The sequence below is a fragment of the Protopterus annectens genome, chromosome 1.part1 (genome assembly GCF_019279795.1).
Source record: "Protopterus annectens isolate FY-2018-M chromosome 1.part1, PAN1.0, whole genome shotgun sequence".
Taxonomy (NCBI): domain Eukaryota; kingdom Metazoa; phylum Chordata; order Ceratodontiformes; family Protopteridae; genus Protopterus; species Protopterus annectens.
The window spans coordinates 841,177,745-841,202,853 of NC_056726.1; the positions used below are offsets into that span (position 1 = coordinate 841,177,745).

The 25,109-nt window shown below is 42.0% G+C and overlaps 1 protein-coding gene across 1 annotated transcript in view; it reads right to left on the reverse strand.

Annotated features, from left to right (window-relative positions):
* TAF1C (TATA-box binding protein associated factor, RNA polymerase I subunit C) overlaps positions 1 to 25,109 on the reverse strand; it is a 1,469,099-nt gene that overhangs the window by 1,074,375 nt on the left and 369,615 nt on the right. The window contains exon 6 of the mRNA XM_044078672.1: positions 15,573 to 15,643. Coding sequence (XP_043934607.1) covers positions 15,573 to 15,643 — 71 coding nt within the window. The remainder of the gene's footprint in view (positions 1 to 15,572; positions 15,644 to 25,109) is intronic.

The following is a 25,109-nucleotide window of genomic DNA, read 5'->3' on the forward strand; positions in this document are numbered from 1 at the left end:
GGATCGGGGAAGAAGAGTTGGGAGTGTGAGCATGCGAAAGGAGGGGACCTGGAGGAAAGTATTGAGATGGGACAAATCCAAGACTGGTCTCCAGGGACCTTCTTTTCTGGGGACCAGGAACACCCTGGAGTAGAATCCTTTTCCTCTTGATTGTGGAGGTAAGAGAGAAGGTCCTGCAGAACTGGGAAAAGGAAGCCATTTGGTCTCAAGGGGGTTGAGGAATGACTCTGAAAGTGAGTCTCGTTTCCCACACCATGAAATATCACAGTTTTATCATAGAGAGGATGCAAGAGGCCCGTGTAACCTGATTCCAAGCTGGGAAGGACAGGGAGAGGTGCATGGAGAGTGGGGTGTCCGGACTTAAGGGCTGGTGGTCACAGACTACCAGGCTTGGCCTGAAAAGACTGTTTTTGAACTGGGGTAGAGGGAGCAGACCTAGAGGGGGCTGCTTCTTGCATCTTTTTCCCTTTAGATGGCATTTGTCTGGAAGGCCTTCTCACAAAAGTAGTTTTAACTGGATAGTTCCTCTGAAAGCAGGGAACTGGGAAGACAAAAAGTACAGCTAAGTACACTTACCATAAATGTAGATGTTCGAGTGAATTCACTGTTGCAGTCATTACATTTGGGTAATCCTGTTGGCAGGTTGCCCTCAGCCGGCCTGAATTCCAAAGTCTTGGGTCCTGTGTCGGCTGCTGTCACCCCTTCCCTGACGACAGGTCATCAGGGGTATAAAAGAAACAGCCGACGACATTTTCTTCAGTTTTTCTTGCCCCAGATGTCAGGTGCCCCCTAAAAGGGTAGCCAAACTATATATATATATAAAGATAAAATCCATAGAAAAAAGGGGAATGGCGGGTGGGTAACCTGGGCTGCAACATTGAATACACTCGAACATCTACATTTATGGTAAGTGTACACAACTGTACTATGTTCTTCGTGTTTTATTGTTGCAGTCATTACATTTGGGTATAGACCCAAAGCTATGGTTGGGAGGTTAGAGCTAAACAGCATTAGGAGCGGCTATGAGGCCCTGCAGAACTGCAGTGGCAAAGCCTGCCCTGGATTTAGAGTAGAGTGGCAGATGATAATACTTTGTAAAGGTGTGCACTGAACTCCAAGTAGCCACCTCTAAAATGTCTCTGCGGATTTGGATAAAAAGTTGGCAGATGAATAGTTTGGTTAAGAGCCACACTGGACACCACTTTAGGCATAAATGTTGGGTTTGTCCTCAGAGAGACCCTGCAGAGAAAGGCTGTTGAAGTGGCTGCAGCTCTGGTGGAATGTGTCCTAATGCCCTTAGGCGCTGGCTTGCCATGGTGTAAATAGCAGAAACGAATGCAGTGGCCTATCCACTTGGAAATAGTCTGCTTTGAGACTGCCTTTCCTTGTGATCCTGCAGCATGTGCCACTAGTAATTGCTCTGTCTTCCTGAAAGCTTTGGTTCTGTCTAAGTAGAATCTAAGCTGTCTGTGTACGTCCAAGGAATGCAGAATTCTCTCTCCCTTGTTTTGCGGATTTGGATAAAAAGTTGGCAGATGAATAGTTTGGTTAAGAGCCACACTGGACACCACTTTAGGCATAAATGTTGGGTTTGTCCTCAGAGAGACCCTGTCTGGATAAAAAATGATAAAAGGTTCCACAGCCATGAGCGCCTGTAGCTCTGAAACTCGTCTTGCAGAAGTAATTGCTAGGAGCAGAGCTGTTTTCCAAGATAAAAACTTTATATCAGCAGTAGCAGCTGGCTCAAAAGGAGGCAGGGTGAGCTTTTCCAAGACATAGTTGAGGTCCCATGCAGGTACTGGTAACCTCCTTGGAGGCCTTAAATTTTTGGCTCCTCTGAGGTACTGCTTTAATAATGGATGAGAAAAAAGTGGTGGCTGTCTTCTGTAATGAGCCGAAATGGCAGAGGCATAAATTTTAATTGATGATAAAGATAGGCCTTTGTCCAGCATTTCAGTTAAGTATTGTAAAATCTAAGGAATATTTGGTACAGCTGTATCAGTTCCTTGTGCCTGGTTCCAAGCACAGAATCTCTTCCATTTTCCAGCATAAGACTTTCTAGTACTAGGCCTTCTGGCTTCCAGAATGACATCCATCACAGCTTTACTGAGAGGTGTTTTTTGTAAGACTACATTATCCACCATGCTGCCAGGTTTAATGTCCTGAGTTGGCTGTGCAGGATCTGATTGTTTTGCTGACGAGATATTTGAGGTAAAGTCCAAGCTGGGCATAAAGACAAGTTCCTCAGGATTGGATACCAGTACTGGCATGGCCAGTCTGGTTCAATCAGTATCATTTTTGGCTTCTCCTGTCTGTCCTTTAGGAGTACCTTGGGGAAGAGAGGCAGTGGAGGAAAGGCATATACTGATAGGTTTTTCCAGCTGAAAGATAGGGCGTCCACTTTCCATGCTCGTCTGTGATAAGTTCTTGTGCAGAATCTTTTTAGTTGGTAGTTGTGAGGGAAGGCAAATAGATCTATGTCCAGGCATCCCCATTTCCTTGTTATCATGCTGAAGACTTGTGGATCCAGCTTCCACTCGTGGGGATCCATGAGGTTTCTGCTTAGTACGTCTGCCAGAGTATTTTCCTTTCCTGGCATGAATTGCGCATGCAGATGTACTTGGTAAGTCAGATTTGTGTCCCACAATGGCATGGCTAGTCTGCAAAGGGGGTAAGAATGTGTGCCCCTCTGCTTGTTTATATACCACATGACCGTGGTGTTGTCTGTCTTTATCAGTAGTTGTCCCGGATGAAGAAGGTCATTGAAGGCTGTCAGGGCATTTTGTACAGCTAGCATCTCTTTTTGATTGATATGTAGATGCATTTGGTTTGAGGACCATGTGCCCTGAATTCATCTTCCTGCCATGTGGGCCCCCCAGGCATAATCTGATGCATCCGTTGTTGGTGTCTGGCTGGCTGGGGGTAATGTGAATGGCTGTCCCTTGTTCCGGTGACAAGCCTTTGCCCACCATCGAAACTTCTGTTGCAGGCAGGGAATGAGAGTAATCATTGTTTCCAGACTGTGGCAATGTTGAGTCCAAACACTTTTTAGGTACCACTTGAAGTTTCCTCATATGCAGTCTTGCATATAGAATTAGTAGGATGCAGGATGACATGAAGCCCAAAGCCTGCAGAATTTTTCTTGCAGATAACTGGGCCTTTGTTGCCAACATTTTGAAATAGATAGTCAGTTGCCTTTGTTTGTCTGGCATGAGATAAGCCATCTGGGCAGTTGTATTTAAGCTTGCAACCAGGAATATTATCTCTTAAGAGGGGACTAGTTTTGATTTCTTTTTGTTGACTGTGTACCCTAGGGCATGTTAGAAGTCTTTTCACAAATGCCAGATGTTGAAGAAGAATGTCCTTGTTCTCTGCTTGAATAAGACAGTCGTCCAAGTAAGGATATATTTGTATTCCTCTTTGTCTGCAGGATGCAATTACTGGTGCCAGGCACTTTGTAAAGACCCTGGGCACAGTAGATAAGCCAAAGGGCAGTGCAGAGAATTGGTAGTGCATTAAACCAGCCTTGAATCTGAGGTATCTTCTGCATGATCGTCTGATTGGAACATGCAGGTATGCCTCTTTTAGGTCTAAAGTCACAAGCAAAGCATTCTTGTCCAGCATGAGCAGAAGCTGCTGCAAAGTCAACATTTTGAATTTTGGAATATCCAGGAATGCATTCAGAATAGATAGGTCCAGTATTGGTCTCCAGGCCTTGTCCTTTCTGGGTACCAAGAACAGTCTTGAGTAAAATCATTGTCCCTGCTCTTGCTGTGGTACTTGCTGAATGGCCCCCATGTCCATGATGGATGAAACTTGTTTTTGTGCCTCTGCCCATTGATTTTTAGCAGATCTGGCCAGCCGTTTGCCTTTGGCAGAGTATGGAAATGGAATTTGTAGCCTTGTGACACTATATTTAGAACCCACGTGTCCTGGGTTATAATGTGCCAATTTTGAGCAAAAAAGTGCTAATTTCCCCCCTAAGGGTGCTGCCAGAAGATAAGTGCTTGGTGCAGGCAGGGGAAAGTCATTTGGACTGTTTTTTGTATGTTTGTGATTTACCTTCTCCAGCTTTAGAATGAGAAGCACCCCATTGCGCCTGGGATCTGCCCCTAGGGCATCTGGATCTGCCCCTCTGAGGTCTGTCTGACACAGGAAAGGACCAATTTTTTTGTAGGCCAGTGTCTACTAAACCTAGGTGGCTGTACTTGTAAAAAATCTTTGACAGTTTGCATAGATTTAGCTTTGTCCTCCATTTTCTTTAACACCTCTTCTGCCTTAATACCAAACAAAGTATCATGCTGTAAAGGTGCATCTAGTAATTTAACTTTAACATGATCAGGCAGATTTTGTTCCTTTAACCAAGCATGCCTCCTAATTACAGAACCCGTAACTGCGGCCCTGCAGGAGGCCTACAACGAATCAAAACCACATTGCAAAGTATGCTTTCCAACTTGTTCAGCTACATGCAATAAATCCTGCATTTCCTTGTTTTCTGCACAGTCAGAGTTTAACAACATTTTCTGTTTAAGCGATCCCATGACATGTTGCTGATACTTGAGCATACGAAACTGACAATTTAAGGCCCTTATAGCCAAAGTTGCCGATGTGTAAACCTTTTTTCCCCATATATCCAGGGCCCTTGAATCTCTGTCAGAGGGGGTTGGGTTTTTTGCTGTTGAGGCCTTAACTCCCTTTGTGAAATAGTTTCTGGGTCAGCAGCTGGGTTTTTAAAAATAAATTTGTGTGAGTCAGGAACCCTGTAATATCTGTCAGGCTGAACAGAAGCTGGGGGTAAGGAGTCAGGGGTCAAACTAGCCTCCGAAAACACATTATGTACAATGTCTAACAGGAGGAATAGCTAGAGGCCTGTGCTACGGTAGTAAAAGGAAATCCCAGAGCCTCTTTTTAGATTCTGAAAAATCTTGGCTTTCCCAGTGAAAATGCTCCCTCATGGTATGCAAGGTTTCCCCAAAGGAATAGTCCTTAGGAGGAGATGCTGAAGGTATAGATTCTTCAGCATCAGAATCCTCATGGGGGGTAAACAATATCCCTGATCAGAAGAGGAATCAGAAGAAATAGAAACCTGATCTCAAGATTCATAGTCAGTGTCCTGCCTAGGCCTCTTATCAGGAGGGGGATGGGAACCCCTAATCAAGGTAATCAGGTCTTCGGCCATTTTGATCATCTGTTTTTTGGGCATAGAGGCCTGTACACGTGGCTCTTGAGTTTGTTTCCTTGCTTTAAAAGATGCTTTAGGCTTCGCTTTTGAAGCTGAAGTCATTTTAATGTAAAGATGTTTAGGTCTGAATACACCCTCAGAAGCCGGTACCTGCTCAGCGGCTCTGGACACATCTGAGGGATTAGCGTCCGAGGCTCCAATACCTTGAGTATCCAGCGGCATGGCTGACTCCACATGGGAGTCAGTAGTGGCCTGCAACTCTAAAGTAGCGGGTATCAGGGGCTGCGAAAGCGCTTCACTGAGAACCAGCGACTGGCTTAGGAGAAGCTTCGTCGTCGGTTTTGGGCCTCGGTTGTTTTTCTCTATCCCTTTCTTTGCATTTTTTGTAAACTCCAGTAGTCGGAATGGCTATCCGACGACATTTGAGGATAATTAAACCAGCTACCAAAATACTTTAAAGCAAAATTATACCGACGCTTAATAGTGTGTTGGTTAAATCTAGCACAAAACCTACAACCAGTAACGTTGTGATCAGGGCCTAGGCAAGGAATACAGTAAGAATGAAAATACTTATGAAGTATTTGCTTTCCACAAGAAATACAATTATTAACTTTCCCTGACATCAGTCTGGAGCAAGAAAAAAGTTTCCCCAATAGGGTACTTAGCTTTATTGAAGACTTCGGATCTGAAACTCCAACGCAAAAATCTCAGGAGTCGGCCGACCGGCACTTGCAAACTGCTTCTGCTTCGGGCACTGCGCGGCAAGAAAGACTGAAGAAAATGGCGTTGGCTGCTTCTTTTATACCCCTGACGACCTGACATCAGGGAAGGGGCGACAGCAGCCGAAGCAGGACCCAAGACTTTGGAATTCAGGCCGGCTGAGGGTAACCTGCCAGCAGGATTACCCAAATGTAATGACTGCAACAGTGAAACAAGAAGAACATGTGCGTCTGAGCTCCTTACCCTTCTCCTGAAGGGCCTTAAAGAGTTCAGCAACCGGTGAAGCAAACAAAGCTTTGTTGTCTAAGGGAGCAACCATGTGTTTTAACTTAATGTCATCAGGGAGAGGCTGTAGCCTAACCAGGAATATCACCTGATGACAGAACCTGATGCTGCAGCTCTAGAAGAAGATTCTACTGCATCATAACTACACTTAATAGAGTGTTTAGTTACTTGACTGTAGGAATTTAACAGACTAGAGACTTTGGCCTTAACCAGGGAATTAGGGTGGTCACCCAATTGCTTAATAGCATCAGAAAAGAAGGCCAAAGAGTATTTGGCCATATGATTCTGGTAGTTAATGGCTCTCACTTCTAAAGTGGCAGATGAGTAAAGTAAACTTTTTTGCCTAGGCGTTTCATTAACCTGTTCTCCTTGTCTGAGGGAAGGAGGGTAGTGTAGGGGAGAAGCTTGGAGGTTTCTTGGAGGTTTTATCTGCAGCCACAGAAATGGTGTAGGGGTCTCCAGAAGGAGCCTTGAAGAGAAATTTAGCATCTTCAGGGACTTTATAAAACCTATCAGGGCACTTATGTGCAGGGGGGTGTGAATCTGGATTTTTAGAGGCAGCTAGGAAGGCATTTAACAAGGCAGGATGCACAGGAGGGACTGCAGACGGATTAGGAGACTCCATTTGTAAAAGGTCATAATACCTCTTTTTTGGTCTCAGCAACCTGAATGCAGTCCAACTTAAAAAAGTCCTTCATCTGAAAAAAGAAGTTATGTACTCACCATAATGTCCCATGTTTGTTGTCCTTGATCTTGCCTTCCTTCTTGCTGTTTGGGGTACAGAGACGATCCTTGGCTATGACTCGGCCGTATATTATAGCTTGAGGCTAGCCCCTATCCAAGCATGCCTAGAGGTAGTTACCCAGATCTTGTTTGTGATAACCCAACAATAGACCATATAAATGATAAGAGATATACTCTCCTTTACATATCCGATGACACCTGCATATAAAGGTGTGATCCCTCCACAAGGTAATAGTAGTAAACTGAAACTAACCATAAGGAATGGTATAAATGAAACCCAGTCAAGTATAGCCAAAAAATAAGGGATCCCTCTTGATCCTCCAGGAAGGGGAAGGAGGGAGGGATGCAAGAAGAAAGGCGAGATCAAGGACAACAAACATGGAACGTTATGGTAAGTACACAACTTCTTTATGTTAGGTTGTCCATATCTCGCCTTCATTCTTGCTGTTTGGGACAGTGTCCCCAGCACCTGATTCTTGGGTGGCTCACTGAAAAAAAACTCTTCAGGACCATGGAACCAAAGGATTCCCTGTTCCAGGATGCCACATCTACTTTGTAATTAGTAGAAGCAAGAAGATGTAGATTCTCCGACACTGCGCACAGGATGAAGTTTTATTTTCACACACAGAGGATCACTGGTTGCTCAACTGAACCAGTCTCAGAACAATGTAGTACATATCCAGAGTTTAGAGTGATGTAAAGACATGTTAAAAAATAAATAAATATATATTGATTGATGGCAGATGTATACAGATGCCACCAGATTGCCAGGTCTCAATGATTTTATCAGTATTAAACCTATTTTAGCTCTTTTATAATAATCAATATATATTACATTTTCAAACCCATTCACAACTCATATTTAGAATGTATCATTATGTATTAAGTAGTATTTCATTCATTATATGTAATTATTCTATTTATTATACATATTATATATATTTATTATAAGACCATTTTCTAACTTTTGCAATATTTTTATACTGTTTTTAAGCATATATTACTATTGGATAGTTTTGCATTTAATATCTAGGACAGTTTTTAGGAACCAATTAGAATTATATACATATGATCATATAAGTATTTAGATTATATTTAACGTGTAGATATTTTGTCAGAATCTGTTTGATTAATTATATTTATAAATGTACACAGTCAATTCTTTTATAAGATAGGTTTCTCATATATAAGTGTTTTTACTAGTATAAAGGTAATTAATTTCATTTTTAACATCACTCATAAGATTTCTTGATTTCGTATACAGTTTGGATTTATATTACATATGTGTTTGAAGTAAATAGGCTTGTATAGCTTTAAAGATTTTGGCGGGGTTTTTTAAATGGATTAAGGCTTGATACTATTTAAACTCTGGATATGTATTACTACATTGTTCTGAGGAAGACTGGATTTCCCAGTTGAAAGTGCTAAACCAGTGATCCACTCTTGTGTTGTGAAAATAAAAAATTTTTTACTTCATCCTGTGTACGAGCGGTGTTTATCGGAGAATCTACATATTCTTGCTTCTACAGTTGGTGTTTTACTTTGTAATTAGTGATAAAGATATGGGGATTAGACAGGTAGCTGCTGCACAGATCGAATCCAAAAGCAATCTGGCCTGAAGGCAAAAGAGGTAGACAAGGCCCTTGTTCAGTGCCCTTTAATTTTTCCTGGAAGTGTTTATTTACGCAACTCATAGACATGTTTTATGGTGTCTGAAAGCCCTTTGATAAAGTAACCACTGAGGCTGCACAACTTCTTTTATTGTCCACAAAGGATACTTGTATTCTGCTTTTAACTGCATATTAAAACTTCAAGAGAGACCACAGCTCTCGCTCTTGTGAGTCAGGCAGTAATTTTTCCCTACCCTCCCAACCACTTACTGTTGTGTTCTTAAATACCACTGTCTTTCTAGTTGCCTGCCTCTTATGTTAATTTGAGCATATTATCTCATTTCCTCTCTGCTTTCACTGGCTTGTGTGAGTAAGCACAAAATTATCATTTTATGAAATCACTCCCCTTCAACTATTTAAATTTACTGGCCATCCTACTGTATTCCATAGTACCAGAATACAAAAGTTACCACACCCTTTCAATCTATCTTGCTGTTTTAAAAATAGTGACTCTCCACTAAAACGTTTAGACAGGTAAAACCTAAGTTACCTACTTTCACATCTAACTTATCCAGTGCACACTGCAGTGTTTAGGATTACCTTTAAGCATCCCTGTGACTAGCACTTGCTCTAATACCTGCTGGAAAACACTAGGAAGCCTTAAACTGATACAAACACTCAACTCTCCTTGTTAATAAGGAGAAATTAATCATAGGCACTAAACAGCCTATAATTGTAAAGAACCTTGCTAAGGCAAGGGAAAACAGCTCCTGTACTTTACAAAAAAGCACCAAACCAGGCATGTCCAAGTGGCAGATTCCAGTGAATTCTCCTGTCCACCTGGTGAATCTGGGCATACTGGGGCAATGGAGCAATTGCCTTGTGTACACAGACAAACCTCTCCTCCTATCACCCAACACTACAACCTGTGAGAGATGCACTTACATACCCAACCTGGAAGAAAAGCTCTCTCCACCCAAGATTGTGCTAGACAGTCAAGAGGAGAAAGTTAACAGCCGCACTACACCTCAAGCAACACATAGCCCTTCTAAACCCGCACCATCAACACCCACACATAGCAACATTAAATCCACATATGCGGAGGCCCTTAACTGCAACCTGCCCAAGCAACAAGGACCTCCGAAGCTGAAATGCAAACACCAATCACAACCAAAGTGTCACACAGCTCACAACACTAGTGTGCCACCCAGCAACAGCCCCTAAGGCAAGACAACGTACCTAACACTTTAGTCATAGGTCACTCTATAGTCAGGCACACTGATGTCCCACTCACCAGGCTGAACAAGGAGAAAATTACAGTCAGCTGCCTCTCGGGTACCAGGATCCGCCACATAACACATGCACTCAAATCACTCCACAACAAGTACAAATATGACTCTGTCATCGTCCATGTTGGAGTGAATGACATGAGACGTACCTCCCTGGACTACATGAAAAGAGACATGGAAGAGCTCTTGAATCATGTGGCCAGGCAGGTATGACCCTAGCCCTGAGTAGCATCCTGCCTTTGCCCAGAATGATACCACAATATAAGGGCAAAATGATTGACTTCAACAATTGGCTAAGCTTCTGGTGTCATTCAAAGGGGATCCAGTATCGGTCTGCCTGGGACAACCTGATCGACGGACCACGATGCTTAGACTGAGATAGTCTGCACCTGTCGTCCCTGGGATACAGGTTACTGCCTAAGGCTCTTGCCACCCCTATAGTGCCTTTTTTAGGCAAAGTTCAAAGGACAAAACCACCACTGTAACAGGTACAAGCATGCAAAATCTGAAGGTAGTGCTACTCAATGCCAGAAGTCTAAACCTCAAAATGCACTCTCTCAAGGCACTCCTAAAAATGGAGAACATTGATATCTGTGTAGTAACTGAGTAATGGTTCAAGGCTCCAGAGAGTGATCCTGCAATGCCAGGCTACAACTCTTACCACACTTTTCGGCTACTAAACCAGGACCAAAACACTAAAAGTGGAGGAGTGTCCATATTCACCAAAAATATTCATAACACCATGCTAGTTGCCCAACACAATGCTTCTGAATTTCTCCAGGTGCAACTAACACTAGGTAAGACTGCAATCCAAATTAGATACCTCTTTCAGCTTGAGGTGAGGCTTGGAATGCATTTATACCTTCACCTAGGAAAGTATAGTTTGCCTTGGTGAGGTTTTTTAGTCCGATTTCACCCTTTGTTAGTTCTGGTGTTAGTGTCAGTTTGAAGATGACTGATTTGTGATCAGTTTTAACTAATGAGGGTCCAACAAACACTTTTAAGAAGACATTCAGTAATATACATCAACAGACATTAAGTAATATACAATAACAACTGCACATACCTTTGCTAATTAGATTACACTCATATGAAATAAAGGCAACTATTATAATGTAAAAGATACATATTTAGTTGCTGCTGGACACTGAGTATTTGAAGAAGTGTATTAGTGAGTCTGAAAAACATGTAATAGATCTTGTGATTAATGATTGTTTGAAAATTCAAAGAAATGGAGGTGAGGGAAGGAACTTGGCAGGGCAGAAAATGATAATATTGCAGTTAAAAGGTGGAGTATTAAGCAGGTTCAGGGATAGGTATATATGGCTATCTTAAGGTTTATATATTAGAACTACAGAGGTGGAGGGGTGTGCAGTGTTAGCAAATTATTTTATATATTTTTTTATATATATATATATATATATATATATATATATATATATATATATATATATATATATACACATATATATATATATATATATATATATATATACATATATACACACACATATATATATACATACATACGTACACAGTATATAAGGCTGGACGATGCTAGTAAATCCCTGTGAGCATTGGTGATGACAGGTTGTGGGTCATAAAATTCTGAGTGAAGAGAAATGGTTTGAAAATGTAAAAGGCTGAAGATTACAGTGGCATTTATCCTGGAGATATACAGGAGCAGAGCTACTGATTCGATAGGCAAAGTTTTAGTTATGTTTTACATGAGTTTGCATGCTGAATGAATTTCAGTGATAGTGGTAAGTGGTTCCATAGTTTGGCCACACTATTAGAATACAGAGATTTACCTACAGTTTTAGATTATTTGGTTATAGTGATTAATGATTTTTCTCTAGAGCATAAAATTCTATTCGGGAAGAGTTTTGCAATATAATGTTATACTAGAGCATAAAATTCTTTTGGGGGAATAGTGTTACAATGTTGCAGCCGGGGAATTTTCTGGCTTATACAGACGTCTATCTATTGTAGTTAGCTGAGAAAGAGATGGTTATGTGCTAGTTCTAATCATAGTTTTGTGTTTTATTGTCTAATAATATTTTAAGTCATAGTAGTTTGACTGCTGTGTAGGAGGTGAAAAGAGTAAGATTTGTTTTCTTTGGATTTAAGAGTAGTTTCATTTTCAGTTTTTAAGGAATGCTGTAAGTCATTGTAGCGCTGTTTGACTAAAGAGGCAGCACACATTAGTGTTGAATAGCTTGCATGTAGAATTATGCTTGCAGGGAGAAAGGCTGTAATATGTCAAGCAAAGTTCCTCATTAGCACTGTAAGAAAAATCTTGTTGAGTGGATGGGAAATAGGAAATACACTCTGGGGATCACTTCTGTGGCTCTGCTCGACAGGGGCACAGGAAATTAACTTTCTTGGGTGCCGTAAGCCAGGGAACCTTGTTGGCTAGGCTTACTTAGGCCCTTGGGCAGATAGCCTAGCACCAACCTATGAACCTATGAACAGTTGCAGCAGTGCACCTGTTTCACATCTGGTAAGGACCAGATCTAGAATGTTTGTTCCTCTTGTCAGGGTATGGACAATTTGCTCTAGGGCATTTGAATTCACAAAGTCAAGTAACTTTTGTGCTAGCGAGTTTGGGCTGGAGTAGGTTTGCCATTTGATGGTGACATAATTGAAATCACTCATAACCAGTGTGTGTTCAGCAAACCTTGGATCGTCTTCAGTTTAGTTAAGAGGGTGTCGTGACCCATACAGGAGGAATCTATAACTGGCTAGGACTTGAATGGGGGTCTTACCCACTGTAACCAGGACCTGGAGTAACTCCATGGAGTTGTGCAGTCTAACTAGATATGAGGTGAATTTACCTCTAATACAGATTAAAACACTACCCCCCTTTGGTTTTCACACGTTCATTTTGCAGTCTAAAGGTGTGGAAGGCATTGTAGCCTTGCAGGGCTGGGGTACTATCTGAGGCCTTAAACCAAGTTTCTGTGACTGCACAGATATCTACATCTTCTAGTGACAGAAGTGCTTCCAGGGAGTGCAGTTTTTTTTTTATTTAAGCTCCTAGCATTAAGCAGCATGACCCTTATTTCGCTCTGATTGTTTTCGAGACCTTGCCTAAAAAAGGCACTACGGGGAAGGCAAGAGCCCTTGCCAGCAGTTGAAGGCCTAGGAGTGCAAGGTGGTGCAAACCATCTCTGGCAAAACAGTGAGGTTTGTCAACCATGGCTTCCCAAGCAGACAGTAACTGGATCCCCTTGGAATGACACCAAAAACTAAGCCAATTAATGAAATCAATCATTTTTTTGTTTATATGGTGGCATCATTCTAGGTGAGGGTAGTATGCTGCTCAAGGCTAGGGACATAACTGCCTGGAACACATATACTCAGAGAGCTCGACCATGTCTCTCTTCATATAGTCCAGTGAGGTATGTCTCACGTCATTCACACCAACATGAATTATGACAGACTCATATCGGTACTTGTTGATGAGATACCTGAGTGCAAGCGTGATTTGGCGAAGCCTGGCACCGGACAGGCAGCAGACAGTGACTCCAACCTAGTGAGTGGGACATCTGTGTGCCTCACTATTGAGTCTCCAATGACAAGAAAACTAGCTTTAGCAGACTTATGTTTTGGAGGTCTCTGGTGTTTTGGTAAAATTTTCGAGAAGCTTTGCGTATGTGGATTTGTGTGTTTGATGCGTATTATGAGTATTGGTAATGGTATGTGTAAGAGCAGTGGTACTATGTGAATATGCAGTTGCCAACCTTCTCTGTGTTCATGTTTTGAGTTTGAGAGAGCATGGATTCTAGATTCTTGGTGTAAATGCATCTCTCGCACTCTGTACTAGACTGCGTACATGAGGCAATTGCTACACTGTCTCAAGAGACCCAAGTCAACAAGGTTGGCAGGAGAAACAACAACTGTCCATAATGCTAGGTTGAAGACTGTTGTCACTTCTTCTTCTTCTTTCTGCTTTTTCACGGTTAGGGGTCGCCACAGCGGATCACTGTCCGCTCATGATTGGCAGTGGAGTTTTACGGTGTCGAGTTGCCAGCCCGGCACCCAACCTTCCACAGAAGGCACATACACGCACACACTCACACCTAAGGCCAATTTAGAGTGTCCAATCCACCTACAGCATGTCTTTGGGATGTGGGAAGAAACCGGAGCACCCAGAGGAAACCCACGTGACCACAGGGAGGACATGCAGACTCCGCACAGAATCATAAAGGAGCTTGACGAATGGATATTTCTGCCTAGGTTTTAAGGGAAAATGTGTTTAATTTAACTGTCCAGCTTTGGCGCACAATTGCATGGAAGTGGACAGTGCTGCAAGACCTGTTCAGATGCAGGGCCTAAACACCAGAAGCTAAAACTTGAAAATAAAAAAAAAAAAACTCTACAAAACTCAAAAGGACCAATGAGGATGCTTATTCCAAGCCCTAGACCAGCCTCCCTTTACCAGTCAGGTGCCAATCAAACACAATTCTCTCATAAAAGTGCAGATCGGCCCCTTCCAATCCAAGATGGCCTGGAAAACTTGCTCAGAACAAACAAAGCACTACAAACAATTCCAGAAGCAGCAGGCCTGGATCTGGACTCTGCTACTGCTACTAGGTACCCTAGTTTCAGCAGGAAACAGTAGAGAATATTTAACACGGCAGGAAAAATAGCAATAAGGCACTGAAAAAATTGTTTAAAACAGCAGAAAATCAGCCAGGCGGCTCTAAAAAATGATTTAAGCAGTTAACAGATCGGTTAATTAAGTACTGCTTGGCGGGAAAACTACAGCAGGCAGAACAGATAGGTTTAAAACAGTGAGAAAAATACCAGCAAATACTTAACTAGTGGAAAGAACAAAAAAGCTTGCTAAACAGTGAAAGCAGCAATAAAATTTGATTTACAGGTGCAGTGTAGCAGCCAATTGCTGTACAACAGTGTACTTGAGTAAATGAATACAGTATAAAAGCAAGTGGCAGACAATAAAAAAGTGCATAAAAAACTAAAGCAAAAAAAAAAAAAAAAAAAAAAAAACAGAACAGGCAACTTATGTTTTTCTGGAAGCTCAGAAGCCTCTAGTCATCTGGCATTTCACCTCAGAGTTGTGGCTGGTAGCCTACCTCAGTTCAACTCTGTACAAACAAGCAGAAACCTGCTCAGATGCAGGGCCTAAATACCAGAAGCTAAAACTTGCAAAATACTCCAACGAAATTCAAAAGGACCAATGAGGATGCTTATTCCAAGCCCTAGACTGGTCTCCCTTTACCAGTCAGGTGCCAATCAAACAATTCTCTCACAACACTGCAGCTAGGCCCCTTCCAATCCAAGATGGCTCGGAAAAACATGCTCATGCTAAACAAGCCACTACAAACAGTTCCAGAAGCAGCAGGCCTGGACATGGACTATGCTACACCTATCAGCTACCCAAGTTTCAGCAGGAAACACTAGAGAATATTTAACACAGCAGAACAACAGATTATGACATTAAAAATCATTTTTTTCTATTAAAATTAAACATGCAGCAGCTCCACTGACCCTGAAGCAGACAGCAAAATATAATAGACTCTAGGGGCAATTTACAGGCATGTTTCTTACATCAACTCTCTACAAATGTCACAATACGTCAAACTATTTTAGTGATGAAGTCCTTTTCTACATAGGGAGATCAAAACAGCCACAATATTAGAGACGCAATCATTTGAAATCTTGTCAGAAGTAAAGGTGTGTAAGAAAATTTTGTCTCTTAATGATGTTACTTACCTGTTATACTTGACTCTATCCATAAACTCTTCAAAGAAATACATACTCAACATCTTCTTTCGTGCATTTCCCTGCAAAAAAAACAAAAAAACAAAATTGCAGATATCACGCAGTACTGCAGAAGTCATCTTTCAAGATATTTTCTGATTCTTTATACAGAAAAAGAAAAAAACTGCATGTACTAAGACTTTGTTACAGTCTTCCATGATATTTCAAGTCTTAATTCACAGAAGCCTCAACCAGATGAAACAAACTAGTCCATGCTTTAACTCAACAAAACACACAAAAAGCCTAGTTTGTTGGTACATAAGAATGTCCCCCTCCACACCCCAGATCCACCTTTTACTTATACAGTAATTCCACAGCTCATCAACTGTATTGTGAAAACATATCAACACACGCTGAATCACTGCTAGCACACAAGAAGAAACTGCAAAGGCAGTGACTCCCTACGGGAAAAATCAACTGGAGAATTTAAATCTGGAGAAAAGAAATTGGACTTAAACTCATCTACTTCCCACTTACTCAATGTATAGTATTGGTTCAGCTACTTGATGTGCAGGTTAGAGTTTTGTTTACAATGGCTATATTACTCGACATGTTCTTTAATGCAGAGCTTAGAGTACAGTTTGCTTTCAGTTTAGTATTAACTCTAAACATGCCTTCCCTGAACTATATTCTACACCTTAAACTTCCCAGTATACTGGAGGACAAAAACACATACCCATTTTAGGTCAGATATTGACTGAAAAAAAAAATGAATGCATCCAGTTTACAGTGTATAACAAAAATGTGAAGTAAAGGAAATTCATTTTTTAACCAGAATCTGCCTTACTATTTTTTATCAAAAGGAACAGTCACCATTTTAGTACTTCACGTCTAGTTAAACAGACAAGAACGCATTATGCATATAAGTTGAACTGTGAAGGTGCGCTTCTTGGTGGATCTATGACTGGGGATATCTTTGCTGCTACCTCTGACTGGGTTACATCTGCATGCATGATCTCATTGTGATGTCAAATGTCAGATTAGGACTCCATGCTCAGAATGCTGGACATATCAGCTACACCCTCTATCAGATACTGAGAACATTCTATTAAAGAGAGGAAAATAGGATCACAGGAGGTTACTAGGCTATTTGCCCGGAGGCCCTTATAAGCCTAGCCAAGAGTTTAGCCCATATTTAGACAAATCAGCACCCACAATGCCCCTGTCCAGCAGGGACATGGGTGGAATCGCAGTTGTATATTTTCTGTTTCCCATTCCGTTATCCAGGCTGCACTAAATATAGGTAAAGAGGTACTCTGCTTGATGTGGAGAGGGAGACTATTCCCAGATGGGTGAGTTTCTGGGACAGAAATCTGTCCCGCCAACAAGTCTTGTTGATATCACAGACCAGGTTGAGGCTGAGCGTCCAGGCTACTCGAGTAAAACTTGACTTGCAGATATACAGCAGTCCCATCAAAGTGGGGTACATGATCGCTTTGTATGCCAGACAGAGGTCACCTCTGTGGAGTCTGTATGAAACCAAGTAGAGGGATAGGGCTTTTAGCCTGTGTATGGTAGATGTTTGAGGCCCTGGATTCTCCTGGTGACGAACCCCTGTTGCCTCTCCGGCTGCTGTATGTGCTTTGCAAGGTACATGCTAAAAGAGGCATTGTACTCCATAATGGGCTTCATAAGGGAAGAATACAGGGATGTTATGACCTCCTTGCCCCTGGATGAGATACCCTTACTTATGAGGTGGACCATGTAAAAGGCTTTCCATACATCGGAAGCAACATGGTGGTCAAAAGTCAGATTGCTAAGTGTTTAAGACGTTATTAATGTGATAATTTGTGGGGACGTCACTCTCCCCAAAGGGGATGATGATGCATTTTTTGGTATTCAGCTTGAGGCCATGCTTCTGGCACAAGTCATTTGAGTGAGACCCTCTTGGAGGATGTTCATAGGTAGGCTATCAGCCTTGGGGCCTATATAAGACTAGACAAAAAGGTTCCCTGGCTTTCGCCACCCAAGAAAATTATTTTCCTGTGCCCCTGTCAAGCAGTGCTGCAGAAGTGATCCCCGAGGTGAATTTTTTATTTCCCATCCAGTCATCAAGATTTTTCTTAAAGAGGGCCAATGAGGAGCTTTGCTTGACATGAACGGGTAGTTTGTTCCAGAGTATGGGAAGTCTCTGAGACAGAAATCTATCCCTCCAGTATGTTCTGCTTATTGTGGTGACATGATTTAGGTCCCTGAAGCATGTGGTTCAGAGAGACTGGGATTTCTTTAAGTGTAGCATGTCCAACAGCTTTGGGTTTGACATAGCTTTGTATGTTAGGCAGAGATCGCCTCAGAGAAAGCGATATGCGACAGAGTAGAGCTGGAGTTTTTTTGAGACGGTCTGCATATGGCATCTGTTTGAGGCCCATAATCCTCTTAGTGAGGTATTTCTGTGGCCTTTCCAACTGTTGTAGGTGTCTTGTGAGATGCATGCCAAACGGGGCATTGTACTCTATAATGGATCTGATGAGGGATGAGTAGAGCGGAACAATGACCTCCTTCTTTCTAGAGGAGAACCCTTATGTGATGAGGTGTGCCACGTAGAAGGATTTCCAGACTACTGTGGTGATGTGGTTATCAAAGGAGAGACTACTGTCCACCTGTGTCCTGAGGTCTCTTATCACACTTTCAGTGTTTGAGCTACCACCTATGTGGTAGTTCATGGGTACAGAGTTTTTTCCCCAAACGGGATGACAATGCACATCCTGGCATTGAGCTTGAGGCCATGACTTTGACACCAAGCATCCGTCTCTGTAAGGCCCTTTGGTAGAATGTCTACGTCATTAGGTGATTTTACTATGGCTCCCAGTTTGCAGTCATCTGCAAACTTTGTTAGCCAAACACCTTCTGTGTTGGCCTGCACTTCAGAGAAGTAGATGCCGAACAGGAGAGGACCCAGGACCAAACCCTGTGGTACTCCACTCTTCAGTGGTCTGAAGTCGTCCTTGGAGTCGGCTACTTTTACTGTGTGGGTTCTGTCAGTGAGCCAGTTGGCCACCCATCTTGTGACACAGGGATTTGTGCCCAGTTTAATGAGTTTATCTATAATTCCAGAGTGGAGGATGGTATCGAAAGCCTTGGCAAGGTCAAGATAGGCTGTGTGCACTACCTTGCCCTCGTCTACGGCTCTAGTGAGTGCTTCAAAGAAGTCAATTGGGTTTAGCAGACATGATCTACCTTTTACAAACCCAAGCTGAGTGGGGTCCAGGGTTTGGAGGTTACCTATGTCTTTGTTTATAAACTCCAAGATGATATGTTCCATGGCCGTGCAGACCAGGCTCATCAGGCTAATGGGGCGGTAGTTTCCAGGGTCTGTGGTGGTACCCCCTTTGTGGAGTGTGATAAGTGTCTCTGTGCACCATTCAGTAGGCACATAGCCTGAGGTGAGGCTATGATTGAACATGGTACTTGGGTGGGGTGCCAGTTCGTTCTGTAGTTTGTGCAGAACGCAAGCCTGAGATGTTGTCTGGTCCCATGGATGCTGTGTTCTTGGCTTTGGAGAGTGCAGTCTTTACATATTCATCCATGATTACAGGGGCTTTGCATTCTTCCAGTATTAAGATGGGCCCTTTGGAGGGTGAGAGGGGGTAAAGTTAGCACTGAATCTATCTGTCAGGATGTTGGCAATATCGGTTGGTGCTGTATATTTAGTGCCATTGTGCTGTAGCTCAGAGCAGATCTGAGTGTTGCCACTGAGATTCTTGACATAACTGTAGAATGCTTTGTGGTAGTCTGTGGAATCAGTGGTGATTTTATTTCCATAACTGGCTTTGGAGGATTTTATGAGGTATCTCAGCTTCTTGCTGAGTCTAACCAGGGAGTTCTTCCAATCTTGGGATTTTACTCATTTTTGCAACAGTGTCTTCCTTCTGTTGTAGAGTTTGTTTATGGCAGGGGACCATCAGATTGGCTTCCTTTTTTTTGGAGGATAGCATCTTGGTTCTGTTGGGGATGGCATGATCCATGCACTTATGTATGTGCTTGTACAGTGCATTTGTGTAAGAATCAGCAGTCGTACCTCCACTTTCCGCCTGCATGGGTGTCGTGAAGTTTGCCACTTCTGTCTCAATAAGCATGAAGTTGGCTTTGGAGTAGTTTTTGATGGTGGTTTCCTTAACGGGTGGTGGGATATGGATGTCTAGGTTGCTTAGTTTGTGGTCGGATCTGACCAGCGAGATTATCTCTGGCGTGGAACACCAGTTACCCATATTGGTAATGACCAGGTGTCGAGGATATTGCTGCCCCTGGTGGGGGTGTGGACAAGCTGATCCAAGGTGTTGGAATTTATGAATTCCAGAAATCGTTGAGCAAATGAGTTGGTACATGAGTAGTTTTCCAAGTTGATGGTGGAGTAGTTGAAATTGCCCATAATTAAGGTATTGGGTTGTACCTTAATATTTTCCAGTATCTTACGAAATTAAGTGTCCACATCACTAGGGGAATTGATGACAGCACCCAGCCTGCAGTCATCTGCAAACTTGGTCAGCCATAGCCCAATGGTTTTGGCCTGCACCTCAGAAAAGTATATCCCAAATAACACAGGCCCCAAGACCAAACCCTGGGGTATGGCTCTTGTTACAGACCTACTGCTTGGGATGCCTTCCCCTATTTTAACTATGTGGGTTCTATCAGTGAGCCAATTTGCTGCCCATCTGGTAACATATGGATTTATGCCTAGTTGAGAGAGTTTATCTGTTACGCCTGAGTGGGGAATAGTGTCAAAGGCTTTGGCCAGGTCAAGGTAGGCGGTGTGCACCGTCTTCCCCTCATCCATGGCTTTGGTGAATGTCTCAAATAAGTCGATCAAATTTAGCAGAAATTACCTCCCCTTGATGAAGCCAGACTATGTGGGATCAAGTGTTTGTAGGTTGCCAATGTCTTTGTTAATGAGGTCCATGACAATCCATTCCATGGCCTTACAGATCAGGCTAATTAGGCTGATGGGTCTATAATTTCCCAGATTGGTGGACGTTCCACCTTTGTGTAAATGGATGACAGTGGCTGTCCTCCACTCAGCTGGGACAAAGCCAGTACTCAGGCTTTGGCTGAACAGGGTGTCTAATGGTACTGCAAGTTCCTCCCAGAGTTCACTTAGGATGCAGTCTGGGACATTATCAGGTCTCACGGAGGCTGTATTTTTTTGCCTTTGAGAGAGCAGTGATGACCTGTTCCCTAGATATAAGGGGAAGGGGGCAGGTACTGCGGATGACCTGATTTACTGATGGGGGGGTGCAGTTTTAGCTGACTCTATCAGCAAGAGAGTTTGCTATATCTACGGCATTTGTATATGTGGTGTCCTTGACCACCAGTTCTTAAGAGATATGGGTACTTCCTTTGAGATTGCAGACATATGTGAAGAAGGCCTTATGATTGTCTCTAGTAGATGTGGCCAATTTGGACTCGAAGTTTGCTTTAGAGTATTTCACTAATGCTCTTATTTACTTGTTCAGGCTAAGGAGATATTGCTTCTAGTTGGGCACCTGATCCTTTTTGGTCTTAGACAGCAATTTTTTCCTTTTGTTATAGAGTTTATTTATTGCAGAAGTCCACCAGACAGGTTTACTCTTCCTTGCGGAGGATGACTTAGTCCTGTCGGGTATTCCTGATTCCATGCATGTACATAAACGCTCGTATAGTGGTTTGGTGTAGTTTTGGATATTGGTGCCAGTTCCTACTGAGAGGGAGGGAGCTTGGACTCTAGGTTCCTAATATAATTGCATCTCTCACAAATTGTGTTCCTAGGTGGTAGTAGTAGATGGTTGTCCGTGTACATGAGGCAGTTGCTACACTGTCTCAGGATGTCCATATCAACCAGACTAGCAGGAGAAACTGTAGGAAGTTGTTCATCCATATTTGTCAGAATCTGAGGGAGAAAGGCCAGGGAGAGCTAAGGGGCGGGCCTAAAGCCCAAATGCTTAAACCAAAACTAAGAGCTTAGAATAACACCTAATTTAGACAGGCTATAAACAAGCAGTAATAAATGCAACAGAAAAGACTTTATAGAACAGGCAGCAAATAGCAGGAAAAAGCAAAGCAAGATGAAGTAACACAATAGTAGAAAGAAAGACAAATTAGAAAAATTTAAGCAGCTGAATAGTGTCATATACAAGTAAAAAGGGAGAGATCAGGAACAGAAGACAATTCAGGGTTAAGGAACTAAGGATTTTGGCCTTCCCAAATGATTTCTGTATTAATTAGGATGAATGAGCTAAAGAGATGGGGCTGGGAGGAGTGTCCCACATCACATTTACAGTAGGGGCGGGCAACTGCAAGAGCCACCAACTTCAAGAACATTACAAGAGGGTGGGAGAAAAAAAGTTTCAGCACAGATCAGAAAGCAATGCCAGAAAATATATAAATAATTCAGTCAAGCAAAAATACAGTGCAGAACTCTGAACAAAGTGTCAAAAAATATACTCATCAGCTCTATATTTCCAGATTGTTTGAGAAGCACTCTCAGTCAGAACACAAGGAGATTCTAGCAATGATGCATTGAAGAAAGTCTAAAATATACATGAATATAAGTGTAGAACCATCTAATACAGGGGGTGGACAAAAGGGTAGATATGACCCACAAAGAAAGACACCAGCAAAAATCAACTGATATGATTAGTACACGTCTTATATTGAGTAGGTGTTGTGTGTGGATCTATGACAAGAAGAATCCAAAGCAGAAAGTGTCATAGGATCATCATAGGAGATTACTAGGCTATCGACTCAGAAGTCATTTTAAGCTTAGCTGTTTCATTCCAATATAATACTACAGAAATGCTAGTCAATACCCAAGATTTCATTTAGTGATAACTGCCCATGTCCAGGAGGATTGTGGGCTCTAGCCCCAGTAAGAATTTACAGAGCCCCATCCACTCGTCCAGGTTCCTCTTGAATAGTGTCATAGAGGTGTTCCGTTTCACATGAATTGGTAGTCTGTTCCAACGATGCGTCAGTCACTGGGAGATAAATCTGTCCCTCCAATCTGTCCTATTTAAGTAACAAGCCATACTTAGGTCTCTGGAACAGCTAGCCCAAGTCCTGTTTGGTTTACTGATGTGCAGCAAATTCATTAAGTTTGAGTCTTGGATTGCTCTGTAGGCCAAGCACAAGTCTCCCCTAAGAAGTCTATATGATACGAAGTATAGTGAAAGGGACTTTAGTCGGTCTGTGGAAGGCACGTGCTGGAGCCCCTTGATCATCTTTGTTAGAAACCTCTGAGGTCTCTCTATTTGCTCTAGGTGCTTAGTATGGTACATACTCAATTATGGGCCAGGTAAGTGCCAAGTACAGGTGGGTTATAACTTGGTTTTCTCTTGAGGTGATGCCTTTACTAATCAAGTGTGCTACATAGAAAGCTTTCCTTACTACTTTTTAATTTCTCCAAATCTTTTGGGTTTCTAATACCATGATGGGAACAGACCCCATTTCTAAGTCAAAGTATGATTAAAGTTCATGAAATTAGTATTGTTTCAATCTTTGATGTCAGCCAGAAGTGCTCTTTGCAGCACCCACAACGTACTAGTAATGACTTATCCTGCAATTCGTATGGAGTTACACATATTGGTAACATATCCAAGTATGACTGTAAATTCTTTTTTTTTTTTAAGACCTGTTGCCCCTACCACTATTGGAACTGTCAGTGTCCTTCTTTTAGATTGCTCTCATTTCTGCCTGCAAATCCTGATATTTTATGACTGTGTCTCTCTCTACACAAGACACTGTAGTCACTGGATGTAGCAATTTCAATGATCAATGTTACTTTTGTCTTCTTTTCATGGCCTGCTATATCTGGTTTTCTCGCATCTATCTTTTGAACTGTTGGCAATGTGTGATCCTATGTTTATTTTATTATTTATTTTACATTTGTTGACCGGGCTAGTCTAGCTGGATATATGTCCATTTTCAGTAGAGGCCCAGGGAGAAAAGCTCCACTATCATCATAAAAAGGCATTAAAATGTTACATTAGAAACATAAGTAGTTAAACAGATAATATAAATTGAACATAAGGTTTTTTTTTTTTTTTTTTTTTTTGTACAGTGAAAGTTAAGGGAAAGGGTGAAGGAGAACAAAATGAGGTTAATCTGGATTAGTGCAGGAGCAAAGCCAATGTTTATTGAGATAAATTTTTAGTTGTCTTTTAAAAAGTAGGAAAGAGGTCAAAGATGTGATATCAGAGGGTAGTTTATTCCATATTTTTCCAACAGAGTTGGAGAATAGACAGTCGCCTGCATAATTGTTGGGTTTGGTAATATTAATCTGGAGTTTATTTGAAGAACGTAGTTGTTTCAGGTTATTGTATGTTGAAATAATGCTAGAAAGTATTGGTGTGTTGGCTGGCTGATAAAGAATCTTATAAGCTATTAAGAGCTGTTGAAGTACAAGTTGGTTAGGAAGTTCAATCCAGCCTAGTTCTTTTAAGTTCAAGCAGTGATGAGTTTGAAAAGGAGATCCTACTGCGAATCGAGCTATGTTATAATAGGATGTTGCTAGTTTTTTAATGTTGTTTTTGGAAAGATTAGTGTAAATGGGGGAAGCATAGAGAAGAGTAGAGATTAGGTGAGATCTAGCTATGGTGGACCTTGCTGTAGGTGTTAGGAAAGGTTTGATTCTGTAAAGGGATCCTATGTGATGTAAACTTCATCATTTTCTATGATGCTTTGTGGCTCATGTTTCCAGTGTTTTTTAATTACTTCACTGTTATAATGTTTGCACAATCCCCAGTGCAACAGTCTTGCCACATTATTATACCTTTCAATATACAATCCTTCTACCATTAGTATGTCACAACCAGCAAGAAGGTGTGCAACGGTTTCCAATTGTGTTTTACAAAGCCTACATTTGTCTGTTTCTCCCACATGTTCAATGGAATTTGTAAACCAACATGTACATAGTCATTACTACCGTAGACACATGGTGGTCGGAGTTAAGGTCACAGTCAACTTGTGATCCCAGGTCCCTTACCACTTCATGGGTACTTAGGGTATTATTTTGATAGTGTCAGGGGACATGGTTTGTGCTGCAGGGAATGATGATCCATTTCTTTACATTCAGCTTGAGTCTGTAACTAAAGCACCAGTTGTTGGCCTGCGTGAGACCCTCCTGCAATATACTGACATCATTTGGGGATTCAATGATTGTACCTAGGTTTGCAGTCATCTGCAAACTTGGTCAGCCACAGCCCCTTAGTTTTGTCCTGAACCTCTGATAGGTATATACCAAACAGTAGGGGGCCCAGTATGGACTCCTGTGGCACCCCACTGTTAACAGGTCTGCTGGTTGATGTGGTGTCACCCACTTTAATAGTGTGTGTCCAGTTTGTCAACCAGTTGGCAACCCATCTTACAATGAAGGAGTTTACATTTACATGTCATTAAAGGCATAAGCCACAGGACAGCCAAAATGCAAAGACTCAGAAGGACACAATGGGTTCCTGGCCCCTAAACTCACTATCCAAGCAATAATTCTTGGAGAAGGTGTATCCTGATGATAATGAT